The following is an 18,960-nucleotide window of genomic DNA, read 5'->3' as shown; positions in this document are numbered from 1 at the left end:
AGTGTTTGCGAGCGGGAGCTCCGGTGCCAAAGTGTCCATCATCCTCGTTCCAAGTGTCATTCCATCACGGGCATCAGTCTGACGCGCGGTAATGTCCGCAGCAAAGGAAAACGCCACAGCACTGCAAAAAGAAACTTTGACCTGGCGCGGCGTCCCTTGTCTTTCATTGAATTTCTTTTTCTTTTTTTTTTTTTTTTTTAGTTTTCCTTCCCGTTTTAGAATCCCTGATATCCCAAGATGTTGGACTCCTGCGCGCGGATCTCTGCGCAAATCGCCGCTCCTCTCTCTCTCTCTCTCTCTCTCTCTCTCTCTCTCTCTTTCTCCCTCTCTCTTTCTCTCTCCTCTCTCTCTTTCTCCCTGGCTATGAATAGGTTTCAGCCACTCAAAGGGGACATGAATCACACCAATTAGACTCGGCTGCTGCTGAGAATATCCTCCGACCGCGCGCTCGCATCAACGCATCTTCTTCTTCTTCTTCTTTTTCTTCTTCTTCTTCTTCCGCGCTGCCCCGTTTCCCCGGCGCGGGAGCAGACCGCCGACCGCCCAGACGGAGATGACGGGGAGAGATAATGCGCTCCGAGGCTCTATTAGATGAGACGCACACACTCAGCGAGCCTGTACTACCTCTCCCCCTCCCTCGCTCCGTCCCCCCCCCCCCCCCCCCCCCCCATCCCGCACACAAACACACACACACACCTATGGTCGCTCTCCCCCCTCATCCCTCCACCACTCTACCTCCAGTCCTCTTTCGGGACCCGCCAGAAAAGTCCGGAGGGAGTTGATGGAGTCAAACCGCGGCTCACCTGACTCGCCCGATCGCTTTAATTTGCCATCCAGGTGAATAAAAAGGAGGGTAAACTCCACCAATATGAACAGAAATCAATACAATTTTCAGAAAAGCGTTAATGCCATATTCTCATATAATTTACACCCATTTGATACTGATGTGTATTATAGATTTGATATCTCAAATATTGATATCAGCCTGAAAATGTGGCTATTCTCTATAATAATCTCTAAATATAAAGGTGGGTAAACTATATTCCGTTCATTAAAAAGAAAAGATACTACATCCTGGTTGCGCGTCTGGTTTAACCAATTAAGTTGTTTAACTTAAGCAGCATGGGTGATGATGATGGTTGGAAAAGGTGTGGGGGCGCGAGGGGGGGGGGGGGGGGTACATCCTCTCATCCTGTGTTTTCTTCCTCGGAGTAAAAAAAAAAAAAAAAAGAGATATGAGAGAGAGGGGAGGGGGGGAGGGGGGGGGGGTGCGGTGAAGGTGCCGCTCCAAATACAAATACAAACACACAGCACATTAAGCGCTCAGCTGTGCCGGGGATAATTACCACGGACAAGGAGGGGGGGGGGGGGGGGTCAATTTACCAAACCCTAAGCTATGGTAAAGTGCCTTGCATTTAATGTCATTTAACCTCAACACTTCCAACCCTGCTGATATAAACAGACTCCATTTCTGTGGACAAATTGAATTATGACTGATGGCTGAAAATTATTATTATTTGGTCAATGTGATCAATTATTAGTCGTAGGTCACCAAACTCTAAAACTAGAGGGGATACTGAACTGAATGTTCTTTAATTTTAGATATGGCATCCAAATACATTTCTGTCGGTTTTGTCTTGACCTTTGCTCTTCATTATGATAATAAAAAAAACTATGGAGTGTGCAACATATTCCCAATTGATGCCCACTGAGAGAGAGAGAGAGAGAGAGAGAGAGAGAGAGAGAGAGAGAGGTTATGAGTCAGGTCATGACACTTGGCGCACAGAACCTCGCAGCAGGATTTGCAGGTTCACACGCGTCTGAACAGCTGATTCCTTCAGGGACTACAGTACAGCACAGTACAGTACAGTATGTGCAGCCTATAGGCCCAGAAAGGGCCTGATCCACCCGACAGATAAAAACCCTGCACTGTGCTGAGGGCAAGATCCGAGGAAACCATGAGAACGAAAGCAAGTCGGATCTCACACAGTTTAAAAAGGAGCCTTATTTTCATTCTCTTTTTCACCACAGGGAGATCCGCTTTAAAATACATGATAAATATGGTGAGCAGGTGTAAGAGAAAAAAAAAATTCTTTACCCCGAATGGTAAAGAAAACTGTCTCTTTGCACTACAGTTGGCAAAGAAATACAAGTGCTGGCTGAACTGATGGCTGCATAGCGCATGACTGAGTAATGGGTTTTTGATATTTCAGTATATAGGACTTACAGGTGAAAATATAAGCAAACAGCGCTCATACCGCCTTGCTTCTCTGCGCGCTGGGCATATCCATGCGTCCTTTTCAATATACAGGTAAGGTTGCGCACGAAATAGGTCAAATAAAACTGTAAACTTGCGTGAAATCCGCTCTGGGAACTGTAAAATAGGCTACTGGCTTTCCTCCCCATACGGCTTTTACGCCTGGATTGGTATTTGGTTATCCCACCAAACGTGTCGCGTGTGTTGACTCATGAAATATCCACGCAGCGAAAAGGCAGGATAGCCTACTGAATGAAAACAACAGGAAAAAAAAAAAAAAAAAGATAAGCAGGAAAAAAAAATAGCATCTGGTCCACAAATAGTCAGCTTACTTTCTCAATAATCACCGCGCACATTTTTTTGGCCACCCACTCGGCGCGCGTCGCAGCCAAAGCTTCAAAAGTTTACGCGCCCCCGCATCCAGTTGGAGATTAATGGAATCAAAAGAAACGGGCTTGCCGGGAGCCTCTCACCTTGATGTTCAGTGCTTCATACCGCCGGGGACAGCCGGTCATGTAGCGCAGCCGAATAAATCCGGTTTAAAGCGGGACATCTTTAGCCTCGCAGGATCCGGGAGACTCCGCCGTGGAAAACGACCCGCTTGTCTCCGCCGCTTCCCGGGGAATGGAGGCGAGAGAGCTCCGGTACCAGGCGCAACGTCACTTACAAGCCGGACACACGAGTGGATATGACAGGAGAAATGCTCCGGACCCCGCTATGAGGTTTTAGACTCCGCCAAAAAAAAAAAAAGTTATATAATAATAAAAGGCGATGGTAAAAATCAGATTCCAAATTGCTCCGTTTCACTTTAGAGCCATACATGGACAGCAGAGAGAGTCCAGACTCACTGCACACACACACACTGAGGCGGTGAGGTTTTATCAAGTGACTTTCAGCTCAAGTTTATGGTTGAAGCCAGTGAGCAGCGTCGCCATCGGTATGGACTGGACTCCTTGAATAGAAGCATCTTTAATTAGTGATATTAATATTTTTTTAATTTATTTATCATGTGTGAACAGTAGCTACAGCTGTCGTTTCGGTTACCAAAAATCCATCTAACACATGCCAGTCATATGACAGTGACAGCAAATGTCACTGAGGTTATAAGCCTTCATGCTTATGCGGGTAAATCTGATGGGAAGCAGCAGCAGCCACACCTCTCCAAAGCATCAAAAATATTTAATTTTTGCCGTTATCCTACAAAAAGCTGCTCCATATAGCATTTTAATATCAATAAAATCATTACCACATACATTTTGAGACATTCATATAATTACTGTAAACATAGCTGAGACTGGCAGTTACCGGCCTCTACACTGCATTTTACATTGTAAGCCATTGGGTCGGATTTGGCGGGAAAACTGCTGGACTGCTTTACAGCAGAAAGAGAGATTGCTTTATGGCACAAACCAAGAAGAGGGCGCTGTTCTTCCAGAGCAAAGAGAGCTAAAGCTTTCACAGTTTCCGGCAATGACAGATAGAAGGAGCGAAAGAACGGTAGAAAAATCACTTCCAACAAGTTTATCCTCTTCAGTGAACTCAAAGACACCGGGGAGGGGGAGGGGGGCAGGAAACAACAGGGTTTATGGGAAATGTAGTCTTCATTTTGAGAAAAACTAGCGCTAAGAATACCACTAGCGTGAGATAGAGACTACCAATCATCTCCACCGTGCTCTCATTTGTTTACAGCGATTATATAGAGGCACCACAAGTGATTTGACAGTGACGTATTGATGTTAAAAAATGCTACACAGCACCTTTAAAAGGGGCATTAAGTAATTTATGACTTTTATCGAGCTCTATCAGCGACCGAGGAATTGCAAGATCGACAGGTCTCTGGCACCGCTTATGGTGGCCTGTAATGGACAGAAAGGTAAAAGGCACATTTTCACAATAGAAACAAGCAAGCTAGCTAATTAGAGGAGAGATCCAACAGAGAGTAATATATCACTATGTCATTTTCTTTTCTCTTTTTTGGCTTGAGAACAAAACGTGACACCAGTCGCGCGCTCGCAGCACCGTCCTCCATCTTTGAACAGCTGAAAAATGGGAAGAGGGAGTGTGGGGGGGGGGGGGGGGGGGTGTTTCTGAAATAGAGTACGAGCCAGAAAGTGAGTTTTGGCAGCCAGAAATCTCAGCAGCTGGCCAAATAATCGTTGAGTCATTGGTATTGATCCGCAAACCTATCAACTGCATGCAGAAATATTATGGTCATTTCTGTGCAATGGGACAGCGAAAAATCTTGCTTAATGCGTCTTTAAGTTTATTTGTGACTTGGAGCTTGGGATACAGCGCCAACGATTTCGGCTCCATAAACAGCTCTTTATGCCGCTTTGTCTTTCTCTCTTTCTCTCTTCCTCTCTCCCTCCCTCCCTCTCTCTTCTCCGGTGAGCCCAAGGGCAGCTCGCCTGACGTGAACCTCGTTTTCTAATTCACTCAGCTACGAGAGAGAGAGGCGCGCACAGTGGAAGAACTACCAAAGAGCACATTTAAATCCCACTTATTGACTCAATACAATGACACTGTATAATATATTCATTCACAAGGCATTTGTCGGAGCTCGTCCGCGGACTATTAAGCTCTTCTCTAGCTTTTCTCCCAAGGCCTAAAAAACACAGCTCAGGCACATTGGGTTCTGGACACGTCACGCTTTCATTGCACAGAGACAATGTAAATGAAGGCGGTCATCAATAAAAAGCTAAGGTACTTCTGAACAGCAATGGACGGCCACTATATATTATTTACTTGTCATTGCAGATGCAGTGTTGTGTCAAATAAGAGACACGCTAGAAGACAGGGCACAAGGAGAGGGAAGGGATTTACATGGATGTATTTGGATGTGGAAGAATATTCTCTCTCACTCACACACACACACACACACACACACACACAGCAGAGACCATGTGTTTTCAAATCCATCAGTGGGTTCAATAGCTGGCTCTTCACTTGAGATCCCAGTAATCACATGGCCCCCTGTGTTCCGATATATCTCACCTACCCCAGTGTGTCTTGTATGTTGCCCTTTTTTTTTTCCTCATGGCTTCTTGTCAGATCTTGTTATGATTATTAGAAAATTGATGGGTAGAGCTGTTTTTTTTGCACATCCCTGTCTGGCGGACGCCAGGCACTGAGGTATTGGATTTTTACACCCGCTCAATGGAGGGTAATGTTGCCTTCATCCGGAGGAGGAGTGTGTTTGTTAGTGGGGGGGGATGCAGGTTGGCTAATGTCAGGAAACACTGTACTTAAAGCTGCACTAGGTAAGATTTTTATGTAAAATTACACCTGTTTTATCAGCTTAAATCACAAAGTGGGGCTGCAACAGACAAAAGCGTCCTATCCCTGCTAATTGAGACGCTGTAAATTTCCCCCTATTTCCTCAAATTAAATTCTGGGGGCAGTTACGGATGTTGGTGGGAAATTTTGGTGTACAAGAAGTGATGATTCAAAAATACGAAATGCGAAAATACAAAATTGTCTCCTAAACAGCAGTACACTGTCCAGAGAAAGTTGGACTCACCAATGACGGCTGAACCTCCACCACACCACACACTAAGAAGAAGACGTTTAGATCTGGGTAGTGCAGTTTACTGACTTGATTTCTGGGTAATGAAGTCCTTCAAACTTTCAAAAAATCAGTTATCTCCCTGCTGCCTCAGGGAGCTTTAGTTTAACAGTACTTTGCCTGTGCACTGAACATTGTGGCTAACATATCTTCAAAATGTGTTGAACAACTTTGCACTGAAAATGAAGTTTGATTCCGCAGATTTCAGTGGCTCTGAGGAAAAAAATACTCTTTCTTTCTTTCTTTCTTTCGGTCTTCTTCTTTTGGAGTTATTGAGCTCATGTCATTTGGATAAGGTGAAACTCTTATTAAAGCAACAAGTCAGAGTTGAACACAAAGTGAAAGCAATGTGTTTTTCTTTGCCAGTCAGGTTTATGTAACTCTGACTTTGCGACCTTTTTATTTGCTGCTATAAAGACTAGTTGGACAAGGTGATTTAAGATGGTGGTTGATATCATTGCTCTTTTCATAAACTGTCTGACAATGCAAAGGATCCAAACATCTCTTGCTGCTTGGGACAGATAATAAGAGGCGGGACAGATACTGGGTCACCATTGCAGTATGGGATGGCCCAGGAGGACCGAATCAGGTCAGTCTAGGAGGCGGCACCTTTACGCACCTGGTCCATTTTGGACTTTGTGCCCATGGTTTATCACGGTGCTTTACGCCTGGCACTAACCTTCAGCTCCAATCTGCCGCCTGCAGGCCTCCGCTGCTTATCCAATCCCGCGCCGTGTCCTAAACCCATACCTCGACTCCCCCCCCCCCCCCCCAAATTGAAATATCATATTAAGTTATAAAACAATACCTGAGAAGAATTACATAGGAGCGTAATCCAAAAAAGTGCATGATTGAAAAGGGATTAGTGGACGGGTGGGGAGGGGAGGGAGAGAGAGAGAGAGAGAGAGAAAGGAGGGGTGATGCGTGCCCATACAGTTTGGTGGATTTGTACTTTGCTCACAGGCCAAGAGCCGTCCTGCCTCGGGCTGATTGCGAATCGTGGGCCGTCCCGTTCCGACTTAACGTGGCCCCGTGCGAGCGATGTGGGATTGACTTTCTTAGCAGGCGGCGTACGGATCCGTCGCGTGTTTGTCCGTCCGTGAAGTCACGCCTCTGTCGCCTTCAAGCCGGAACGCGTGTCTGCCGGCCTCCTCGGCCCAGATCTGCTGCTCGGGGGGGGCCGGAATGCTGCTCTCCCGTTTAAAACGCTCGCACCGTCGAGAAGACAGAGGGGCGTACGGAACGAGTTATTCCGGGGTCCAGCGGCGGGCACCAAGGGGCCTGCTCTTACTGCCGACAATAACGATGACAAATGTCCTCCCCCTCCTCCGCCCCAGAGAGATGAAGCCCACCTCTCTTGGGGGGGGGGGTTGGTCCACCAAATTAGCTTTTGTCAATACCCTGTTTCCAATTTGTCCTCTCAGGATGTGCTGACAGAAATATTGGTTACTGTAACCGGCTGCGGGAATTGAACCCTATTGGCTTATTCGCGGTGTCATTAGCATACAAGGATGAATGGGAGGCCACGATTAGATGCTTTGCCACCCGAGTCCAGTCGGGTTTCAGCAGCGATCGAAAAGTGAGCTGTGCGAAGACCGGCATCCGGTGATTTCCCCACAGTTTGGTGTGATGTTTTGTATTCACACGCTCCGGCTGACCCATACAGAGTTTTAGGATGTTAATCCGGTGCCCAAAAACAACAGCAACAGAAAGGTATTACTGCGTGAATTCAAAAGGGCTGCCTCCATAGCAGACAATCATCTTAAACACACCCAAGTTAACATTATGAGGATTTACATTTTTTCCTATTATGTGTCTGTTTTAGAATACATAATTCATATTTTTTTTGTCACAGACGGCACTATTTGATTCTGGCAAGGTGACACTTTGTTTAATGTAGTGGCGAAACACCCCGAGATCCACAACTTCAAATGTCATGCATTTTACAAAGTGTAAAAAAAAAAAAAAAAACTGTTTTGCATGTTTCCACTTCATTCTTCACATCTTTTCACACTTTGTGTATTTGGTTAAAGCACCCACAAATATCTCTTCTTCTGATAACACTGCTATTATTCGACATGCCCGTGAACTATGGAATATTACGTTACAATAACTGAAAAAGCAGCGCTATTACTTTCAAATGGATTAGTGTTGGTGAGATATTATCAGACATCAGACAAAATATTATCCTAATTTTGCTCAGCTGAAGAATTTGAGCCTTGTAAAATGAGCTGATGGGCTCAGACTGCGGTCATGACAGAGATGAAGAGCTGTGCACTTTGTACCCGTCTTCCTATAGGCTGATCCCTATATCACTGCTGTCAGGTAAAAACCACATAACTGTCATGTTGGACTCTTTCTTTGACGTGTGGACTTTACAGTGTCATTTATGTTTTCAGTGAGTTTCATGTCCCTTTGGCCACTGAAACCTGTTAGAACCCCATTATGAAATTTCAAAAATACATGGGCATCAGTGAGAAATTATGCAAAACCTCCTTTTGACAGATACCTGTTTGTTTTTTTTACCCAATAACAGTGATACAGTGCCTTCAGAAAGCATTCAGCTCCATTGACTTCTTCTTTGTGGTGTTATAGTCGGCATTCAAACAGGATTAAATACTATACACAATAACCCATAATGCTTAAGTGTTTTCTTTATCTATAAATTTTCATAAATCCATAAAAAAAGCTTAAATATTTAGAGTCCTTAAGTATGAATGTTTACAGTGACACTCCAAGAGATAAGGTACATCCAAATTCCCTTGAATGTTGTTGAGATGTTTCTACAACTTGATGGGAATCTACTTGTGGCCAATTTAATTGATTAGACATGATAAAAACACATCTATATAAGGTCTTACAAGGTCTTAAGGTCAGTGCATGTCAGTAGAAAGTAGAAACTCCATCAGAAAGTCCAAGAAACTGTATATAGACGTCAGAGACAGAACTGTATAAAACTGTTTCTAAATTTGCCAAACTTTCTATGACAAATCCCAATTCGATCTGTTTTGAATTCAGCCTGCAACACTCACAAATGCAGAAAAAGTCAAGGGGGTTGAACACTCTCTGAAGGCACTGTATGTACTAAGCACACTGATTCAACACTGCTCCAGTCTTTCAGGTGATAATTACAGAGCTGGTGGAGAAAACCTGACCTCTGATCTCAAGCCATCAGCCCTACTGTTAGCTGTTAAGATATGTGCAGTGGAGGTCTGGAGGTGCTGAGTTGAGATCAGTGTGCTGGAGCTGTTTATAGGTTCTAAGTCATGTAAAACACAGGTGAAACTGGAATGTATGTCTGTGGTTATTATTTATCCACTACCAATTATAGTTGGAGTCACATGGGAAAACAGGACATATTTTAGAATTCTTGATCAAATCACCTTAAATCATTGCTTCAATCGGCAACAATTTTAAACATAGGCCATGATCCCTATTTTCTTTTTTTTTTTCTAAACCAGTGGTTCTCAACCATTTTCATATCAAGGACCCCTAATTTAGTCCACATTAGGACCACGGACCCCCTATCTGATGCGATTTTTGTCCCTCTGACCCAAATCTGAGAATATTTTTATTGTTAGATATGATTTTGTCCAGAACTCCATGACTATCTGTATTGTAGGTAGAGAGATAACAGAGAAACTATGATCAAAATAGTCAAGTCTCTACATTCTATAATTGTTCTTGTAAATGAAATAATGAAGTTTTAAAGATTCATCAATTTGCTGGGGACCCCCCGGGATGCCCTCAAGGACCCCTGGTGGTCTCCGGACCCCACGTTGAGAACCATAAATTCTAAACCCTAAATTCCAGTTTCATTCATTTGGCAAACCTGCCTCTGGATCGTCAGCATGCCTGCTCCTGCTTTGACACGCTTAACAATTAGCAGCTCTCGTCAAGTATGATATCATATCGCCTTCTTAATTAAACGACCTTGGCACCAAAACAAAAGACGAATGTTCATTTACCACAGACGGATGTGTCTTCACAAGCTGCGGCAGCTTCAAAATCTCAAATGAGCAAACTGTGCGCTTCAAAGTGATAGAATTTCATATCTTTTCTTTTGCTCTTTTCTTTTTCTTTCACCTGCGTAAAAAGAAATCAGTCAATTTGTTGTTGTTGTATATATTGTATTGTATTGTATTGTATTGTATTGTATTGTATCTCAGTCTGTCAAGGTTTCTGTCTTTGTATTCCACTTGTGTAATTTTTTTTTTTTTTTTTTTTTAAATGTTGTACGATTTCTAAAATAACAATAAAAACTTTTGATCTCAAAAAAAAAAAAAATCAGTCAATTTGGTATTTGCAGCTATACAGCCAGCCAACCCGCCTCTTAGCAGCTGCTGATTTGGAAACGCATTTGTTAATATGCACCAACTGCAAAACCAAGTCACTGCACATGTCGTGACTTCAATTTCGGCCCGAAGTCCTGCCTCTCCGCCTCGCCCCCCCCCCCCCGCTCCCCCTCCCCTCCCTCCCTCCGCCGAACAACGCCTCTCGAAATAAATTAGATTAAGCACATTGTCTATTGATTGGCTCCTAAATTGCCGTGCAATACAAGACAAATTATCCCATTTAAAAAGTTTCAACACTTGTTTCTAATGGTTTCCCAACGACTTCGAGGCGGGGACGGATCACAATTAATTTAGCATTTAGCAGGGCGGCCCGGGAGTGGCCGCGCATGCATGAGTGTGATTCTGGCTGCCTGGAAACGAACACACTGCATTTGACATTTCCATTCTCTGGACACCTTGCTTTGTTCAGCCTGCGGGGCATTTTGAATTTTTTTTTTTTTTTTTTTTTTTTTTCAGGCACCTGTAGCAGCTGAGAGGAAATCTGAGCCACGGCGCCCGCACATCAGGTCAGCTGAACTTTAGTTAATAGAGAAATAGACCCGCCGCTGCAGCTCATGGCCAACAGGCAGACAGTGAAAGAGTAGTTTTGCCACCTTCGCCTTCCAGTATTTATTTTCCTATCATATGCAGCCCAGAGGTTGGGCTTCTTAGCTGGAGCTCAGCACAGAAAAAAGAGCTGCTGTTTTCAGGAGAGAGACCTTTACTGATACTGGAGTCGCTAGCTTTCTTACTGTTTCTTACTGTACACTGATCGCAGTGTCGATTACTGTACAACCACACTGTTAGCAGACTGTAGTGTATTAGACTTGGCTGAGAATCCAGCAATCAGTAAAATGTTGATTGGAAGCTCCCTCGTAAACCGCAGCTACTATCCAATTGTTTGTACCAAGGTATCAAGGAATTAATAGACCGAGTTTTGTTCGATTAGTCATCAGTCTGGGTAGTGATGGTCTTTACTGTGGGAATGTCCTTGACGTCACTGGACAGTAGGAAGCATGCATATTTCTACCACGCAATCAAAAGGCAAGGTGGAGGTACTGTAATTTCACACTTACAATCAGCACACATTTATCGATGGATTTGGCATTTCACCTTCCTTAAAAGTAGCTTAGTCACATGAACCGAATCATGACAGTTTGAGGCCAGATATTGGGGTCAGATAGTTAATAAAAACCTGCACTCTATAAGCCTTTCCACCATTTATTGTGACAAAAACTATAGTTATAATTAGTTATTGTCTCAGTGCATGATGACGAGGCAGTTTGGAGTGTGGCTTTTATCAGCTCTCTGCTGATTCACTCAGTCCTTGACTGGATGTGCATATTATTCCTGCTCTTCATCTGATTGGCTCAGTGTGTTGCTAAATAGTTCAATGTCAAGTTTTCCACTTGGATGCTAACAGGGTTTTTCTGTCTGGATCAGGAAAGGCGGGTTGTGGACAGTGGTGGGGGCAACTCCTTATAAAATGATGTGTTAGAGTACTCATTAGTAGTTACTATCAAACTTAAGATGTTGTTACTCTTAGGGGCCGTGTGCACCAAGAGACCTGTTGAGTGTTTGAAGCGCTGGTGCTGAGCGCTTTGGCTGCATCAGGTGAGCGCTGGAGCAGGGAGCTGAGAACACGTTGCCTGGTGTTGTTGCTAGGGAGCGTATCTATGTTCCCAGGGTCCTATGTTCCCAGGGTCCTATGTTCCCAGGGTCCTATGTTCCCCAGATTTATATGGCACATAATAAGAACATGACAAAGGGTCCTATGTTCCCAGGGTCATATGTTCCCCAGTTCTACATATGTGCCAACCCTAAACCTAACCCTAACCAACCCTAAACCCAACCCTAACCCTAACCCTAACTAACCATATTAAGCGAATACAGAGCTGGGGAACATCTTTTTCAGGTTCCCATTATGTGCTGTATAGAGCTGGGGAACATAGTCCTAACCGTGGGAACATAGGAGCCTGGGAACATAGGAATGACTCCGTGTAGCTATACTAGCCTAGCTAACGTTAGCTATTAAACGGCAGGATGCCGGCTCTTGGTCCCGCCCCTGCTTCATCCTCATTGGTTGGTAGAACGGTGCGCTTCAGAAAAGTTGAAATAGTTTCAACTCGAGAAGAGGTCCAGCGCTCACAGCGTTCAGCACTTTTTTAAAAAGAGGTGAGGTACCTGTTTTGGGTCGTAGGTGCTGAAAACTTTTCCATAGGAAATAATGAAAGAACAGCGCCAGCGCTTTTTTCACAGGTCTTTGGTGGACACGCAACCTTATTGTTTATTGTATTGTTTCATTTTTGTTAGCGGCAATTTAAAAAAAGGAAAAAGTGAAAATTCTGCCACATCTCGTGCAGACAACATGTTGCTGATCGTCTGCTTGAATGAGATTATCTTACTGTTAGAGCAGTAGTCTTGCATTTTAAAATGACTGACACAGTTGGCAGCACAGTCATTATTGCTATACAGCATGTTTTTCAAGTGGGTAACACTAACAAGTGTAGTACTCTAACAGGTTATTAATAAAGAGTAACTGTAACATTTTCTAAACTAATTTATTTGAATTTTAAACTTAACTCTCCCCAACAGTGGCTGTGGAAAGATTTAACAGAGGTCCTAAGCAAAATGGCTGGGGCGGACTATGTTATGATGCCTATGTCTATGCATGTGCCTTCAAGGTGATAGCTTGATATCCTCAAAATGGCAGATTCTGTGATGAACAGCCTCTTAAATCTGTTTTTGAAGGACTATGTTGTGATATACAGCATTATTACTATATAAATCTATTCCAATATGTCTGCAAAGTAAGGGAAGCTGAATAAATTATTGTAAACTGGTAGGCTGATGGCCACTAAATAACAAACTCTACTATTTTAGCCTGCACAATTTATGTTTTGGGGTCACAATACTACATAGCATGATGAAGGAATACAGAGATATAGTAATAGTGGGCCAAATAAAAATAATCCTAAATCTTAATCCAAACGGAAACCAGAAGCTAGTTATGCAACTGCATTTGAAAATGTCATTTTTGTCATTCTTTCACTCATTCCCAAACTGACAATGCCCTTGATCCGAGAACACTAGACAGCTTGCGGTGAATTTTAAAAGCTTCTTGAAAAGGTTTGTTTACTAATAACACTGAAGGAAAGGACCATATTTCCAGCTATGATGGGATCTGAATATTTGCAAGTCCTAATCTTCAAGAATCTATGCATATATATTACCTATAATTAGTACGCTAAAAAAATAAATAAGGTGCTGTATGCCAGTGGTTTTCAATCCTGGTCCTCGGGACTAAAAGTGCTGCTGGTTCTCTATCCTACCTGCTAGTTAATTGCAGTTAATTGCCTTCACCTGGTATCCCAGGTGTAAATCAGTCTCTGATTAGATGACTGGAATGAAGAGCATGGCTTTGGATCCTGACAAAGCCAAAGAGCAGTATACTTGCTAAAAAAGCAGTAAAATAATTTCATGTTCATCACAGTACTCACTATTTAGTTTTTTCTCAGTCGCTTCCCAGTAAGAATGTAGCCCAATCAACATGAAACTGACCAATAATTGTGCCATAATATTAATATCGTCACTTCTAGTCATCTGTTGTCACCAATGGAATGTCATGGAGAACCAACTGAGGTAAGCCACAACTACGATTAAAATGTTAGAATCCAAAAAGTAGTCCTGCTGTTTTTGTACACTTTGTACTGCAGTTTTGGACACTGAAATTGCAGTTTAAACATGTGAGTCCAAATCTTCTACATCCACAAGTCAGATACCATTCCATGCCGGCAGTACAGAGAGAAAAACTATTTTGGTGAATTTGTCAGTTACTGCACTTTGCCTGTAACACATATAATGATCAAAAACTTTTATGTTTTTTTTTCGAGGAAATAAAGACTTTTAGGCTAAATCTGTAAAACGTCTTTGTTCCATATATGCATTAGACTAGGCTGCTACTACATCTGACTTCCACATCAGTACATAATGTTGGAAAGTTTGATTCTTCCACTGTCGCCTCAGGGCCAAGAAATCTAAGGCTGTGATCACACCTGCAGACGGTTTCCATTGGTCTGAACCACAGCTTTGTTGCGTTTCTATATTTGGTTCGTTCAGATTCACACTTCCCAATCACAAGCAAACCGGGGCTTATAAACAAAAGTCACATGACTCACAAGTAGCTTGTTTATTGGACAGTTTTGGTAAGATGTCATCTCGCCAGGTTAGATTTTAGCGGCGAGGGAGAAACAAAACCAAATCTGATTTCAGTTCCTGTAACTTTAGCTAAGCATGATAGACAATAATTTCCCTTCTTTTGTGTTCATACCAGGTAAGAACACATGAAGAAACAGCTGAATATGAGCATCAGTCCAGATATGCTTCATTTTGTTCTGCTAGGCTTTCCAAGCATGAGGAACTGCTGGCTATCAGGTGTCAACATCCGTCTCCTTATTACCCATAAACCCTTGTATTTTGGGGTGGTTTCCTGTAGTTGGTTCAGATTACGTTCTCACTCCTAATGAACCACACACAGTTCTCTTGTTAGAGGACAGAGACTCGCATTTTCAGGCATTTTGATGCTGTTATTTGGTGCCACCTGAGTTAGATTCCTTGTTGCAAATTATGGAAGTATGACTCATACAATTTTGACACATATTGGATATTTGTCAGGCCAGGACTCATGAGGCATTGAATAAGTCAAACAATTTATTATAGTCTAGTAAGGCTACCCATTTGTTCTATAATGGAAGCAGTTGGCACATAATTTAGGAGCAATTCACTGAACCCTAATCTATGGTGAAGTCCCTGCATCTGATATCATTTACCACCAAATCTTCCAAACCTGCTTATATAATTAAAATTATATTTCTGGGGACAAAGTGGAGCAATGACCGATGACTGACAAGATATTATTGTTTGGTCAGTGTGATAAATGATTAGCCGTAGGTCACCAAACTATCAGCTTAGAGGGAACATTGGGTCTGAATGCTCCCCTGATGTGATTTTATTTAGATATGGCTTCCAAATAGATTTCTGGCAATTTGTGCTTGATCTTTGCTCTCCATTATAATGATAAAAACGACAAACCTTACGTAGGTTAAGGTACAGCCAATGGCATACCTTGCTATATTCAATAGACGCCCATTTCACCCTCTCACTTTTAGTGCAAAGTATTTCTTTAAGGAGAGACAGCCATTACATCCAGCTGTTTTATCGACTTGCGACAGTTCACGGGAAACACAAGTTGGATAGTATTTGTTGCAGTTTTCCCTACCATTTAATAGATGCATTGAGGAGCTGCTAACCCACCTATAGGGAATGTCATCAGTCTGAGTTTCAATGGAGAGTTTTAGTGTCCCGTGATGGTCTAAATGCTGTTTCAGAGGCTTTTCCACCCTGACACGAAGAAAATTCTGGGGAAACCACTGAATCCTTGTACTTTTTTGGCATGAAAATGGTGAAATTTAAGTATATTGAATACAGAAATATACAAAAATATCAGTATGGGCCTTCAAAAACCCATATCCGTTGAACCATAATGAGTAAAAGCCCTCATCTTGGATCTTTATCATTCATTATCCACAAAGACAAATCCGTATAGTTGGAGTGAGTGAGGTTAGTAAAAACTCAGCATGGAGAAAGGTGTTTCTGTTACCGCTCAGGTCAGTAAATTATCAATTATTAGTATGAAAACATGTACTACATAATAGCACATGATCACCACTATGTATAATAGCATAAAACCAGCTCCAAATTCAGAACATGCGGTTATATAAATCATTCAAAAGCCAGTAAGGGCATATTAGACACTGTAGTACTCATTGTGCATGTATGAATGTGTGTATACTCACAAAATCTACATAAATGTTTAATGGCTTTTGGCCTGGGGTTAAGTGTAAAAACTGTGTGAGAGACAATGTGTATCAATTGGGAATGACAAGGTGTGATATCTTACTCTCTAACTGAGAGCAAATTTGATGATGATGTTGTAGGGGTTTTTAATCATTCTAATAAAGAACAAACATGAAGCAAGAATCACCTGAATTTTATTTAGAAGCCAAATCAAAATAAAAAAAAAATCATCACATCAAGAGAGCATTCAGGACCATTGTTTCATCTAAACCGGTACTTTGGTCACTTACATTTAAATTCATCAGAGTGACCAGATAATAAATAATGTTGTCAGTCATCAGTCATTGCTCCACTTTATCCCAGAGAGTTAGTCTAGTTATGTCAGTGGGTTTGGAAGTTTTGGTGGTAAAATGCTAGTAGATGCAGGGACTTTGCCATAGCTTAGAGTTTAGTGAATATGAAAATGAATGTTGACATTATTAAAACTACAACCACCATGCTACTGCTGAGCCTCTGAGCTCCAGTCCGGGATGGAAAAGGTCTTGGAGTGTCTTTTCTGCTCGCCTATCGTGTAGTCCACGTGGATGCATATATGCCTGGCGCTCTGCTCGGAGGGATACATGCTGACCTCGCCGGTCACCCGGGTGTCCTGCACCACGTCCACCGGCGCGTCCAGGTACAGCACCGCCTGCTTCCAGTGCGTCTCCGGTTTGAACGGCGACGTGGAGAGCACCAGCGCCGGCTTGTCCTCGCACGGGAACGTCACCGTGAACCAAACGCAGAGCGCGTTCACCGTGGCCGAGCCGAAGCACTCGCACCTGAACTGCCCCTTCACCGCCTGCAGCTCCTCCGCGGTGACCGAGTACAGGTCCAGCTCGGCGAAGCGGGCCGGGTGGGAGAGCACGTCCTCGACGGTCACCGCGTTCACGGTGATGTCGGAGTTCATGATGCACCTCCTGGCGAAGTCGGACATGCAGGACATGTCGACGCCGTACTGGTCCTTGACGGTGCACCAGAAGTTCAAACGGTCCTCCACCACCGGGTCGCTGACGGGCGAGATGTAGAGTTCGGCTTTGGAGGGTAGAATGAGGCCGCCCGGCTTTTTCAGCCACTTGTCCCGGGCGTAGAGGACCGAGTTGAGCATGGACTCGTGCAGCAGGGCATAGCCCATCCACTCACTCACAATTACCTCCACCATCTCCGGTAGGTCCACTGTCTCCACGGTGCCTCGTATGACCTCGATTCTGTCCTCCATCTTGTTTTGTTTAACGATTTTCACAGCCTCCTCGGCGATGGAGCAGGCTTCGACGGCGTAGACTTTCTTAGCACCGGCTTGCACGCAGAAAATGCTCAAAACGCCGGTTCCTGCCCCGACATCCAGGACGACTTTACCCCGTATGGACTCGCTGTTCCTCAGTATCCCCGTGCGGTACGTGTTGGTCCGTACGTGGTCTGCTATCATTTCTTCGTGAATAGTCACATCGGAATAGCTGTCAAAGTACAGGCTGTCCTGCCTATTTTTATCTAATTTCCTTTTCTTTACGATATGAGACATTTTCCTCGCCTATAGCCTGCTCGAAAATCAACTTGGAAGTTACTGGGATGTTTTGTTGCACTACTTCCGCATTGGGGAATATGGGAGTTGTAGTTTCCGTCGGAGTAAAATACGATACGTGCATAGAGTAATAAACTACAATACCCATAAATGAACAACAGTGACGCTGTAGTCGGATTGCTGCATTCACAGTCATGGGGAAATGGTAAATAAGAACTTCCTCCTTGGGAATTTGGTTCACCTCAGCTTTCAGATGGTAAATACTATTAGAAAACACTGTTCACCTCAGCTTCCAGATGGTAAATACTATTAGAAAACACTGTTCACCTCAGCTTTCATGGGGTAAATACTATTTGGGAACTCTGACTTACTGACTTCAGATGTCACCAACAAGGAAATACCTGTAAATAATGCTGTGTTCAGGTCATATTGGAAGAAGTGAAAGAACAGGATGACGTTTTATTGCTTCAACTTGGAACCGTTGGAACAACCACATCCCAAATTATTTTTAAATATAAATTTAAAATCAATCATAAATTAACTGCTGCAGATATTACTCATTTCACACAAGTAGAATTGATTGTATTACTGTGAATAGAACTGATCATTTAGCTTTTTATTATTTGTATTTATTATATGGCGAACCTAACAATTTGTGACGCAAGTGGGAGAAAAAGTTCCCATGTTCTCCAATGGTTTTTCCCAGTTGGCAGGTCATATTCACAATAAAAACAACTTGACATGAACACAGCATAACGGTTTGAAATGATATTAATTTAAAATAAAACGATCAAAATGAATCACATAACTCAAGTCATTTTGTGATGACAACTCTTAAAATGTCATGGCAGGACACAGCTACTTGCTACTTTTTTTTAGTTTGCAGTTGACATTGCAATGTTTGTTTTGCTCCCATTAAGCTGCATGTTTAATGGGAAAAAGCTGATGAGGAGTGCCCAATCTACAGAATACTAAATCAAATTTGAAAACTTCAAAGTTGCGCTTTGATCCATCAAGTCCTTCATACCTTCTTTTTTTATTTTCCAAGAGATGAATCAAATTTTCTCCTATTGTCTGTGATACACCGGGTTTAAAAACACACATAACCTTCCTCAGGTGATCGAACGGATATGTATTCCACCTAACATACTTTCCTGCACGGGGGGCGCGGCTCTGCTGCTGACCCAGTGTCTCACCTGTCCGTCTCGTTTGCTGTTATTTTATGTTTTTTGTCGTCCCAAGTAATCGTACCCGCATTTTTCTTGTGGCAAAATGAAGTTCAACGCCGGTACGATACCTTGCCTGGCTGTGTGCCTTCTCAGTTGTTTAGTCGCCGAAGTATGGAGTTTACACGGGAAAGTCGGCGTCCTCACCTATACTCGCGATCAGCTGT

At 43.1% G+C, this 18,960-nt stretch overlaps 1 protein-coding gene across 1 annotated transcript; it reads right to left on the bottom strand.

The window, feature by feature from the left end:
- Positions 1 to 16,189: 16,189 nt before the first annotated feature.
- On the bottom strand, positions 16,190 to 18,356 carry prmt6 (protein arginine methyltransferase 6). Its single transcript, XM_071529667.1, has 2 exons — positions 17,895 to 18,356; positions 16,190 to 17,851 (listed from the first exon to the last, which is right to left on the bottom strand). Exon 2 carries the CDS (start codon positions 17,565 to 17,567, stop codon positions 16,512 to 16,514), a length of 1,056 nt encoding a protein of 351 aa, XP_071385768.1. The 5' UTR covers positions 17,568 to 17,851; positions 17,895 to 18,356; the 3' UTR covers positions 16,190 to 16,511.
- Between the last annotated feature and the right edge of the window lie 604 nt (positions 18,357 to 18,960).

The sequence above is a fragment of the Centroberyx affinis genome, unplaced genomic scaffold, assembly GCF_046629955.1.
Source record: "Centroberyx affinis isolate AG114_WGS23_722 - 3 ecotype Tasmania unplaced genomic scaffold, CSIRO-AGI_Caff_v1 ptg001828l_1, whole genome shotgun sequence".
Classification (NCBI taxonomy): Eukaryota; Metazoa; Chordata; class Actinopteri; order Beryciformes; family Berycidae; genus Centroberyx; species Centroberyx affinis.
The sequence above is the reverse complement of the archived record's forward strand: the minus strand, read 5'-3'. Positions and strand labels throughout refer to the sequence as shown.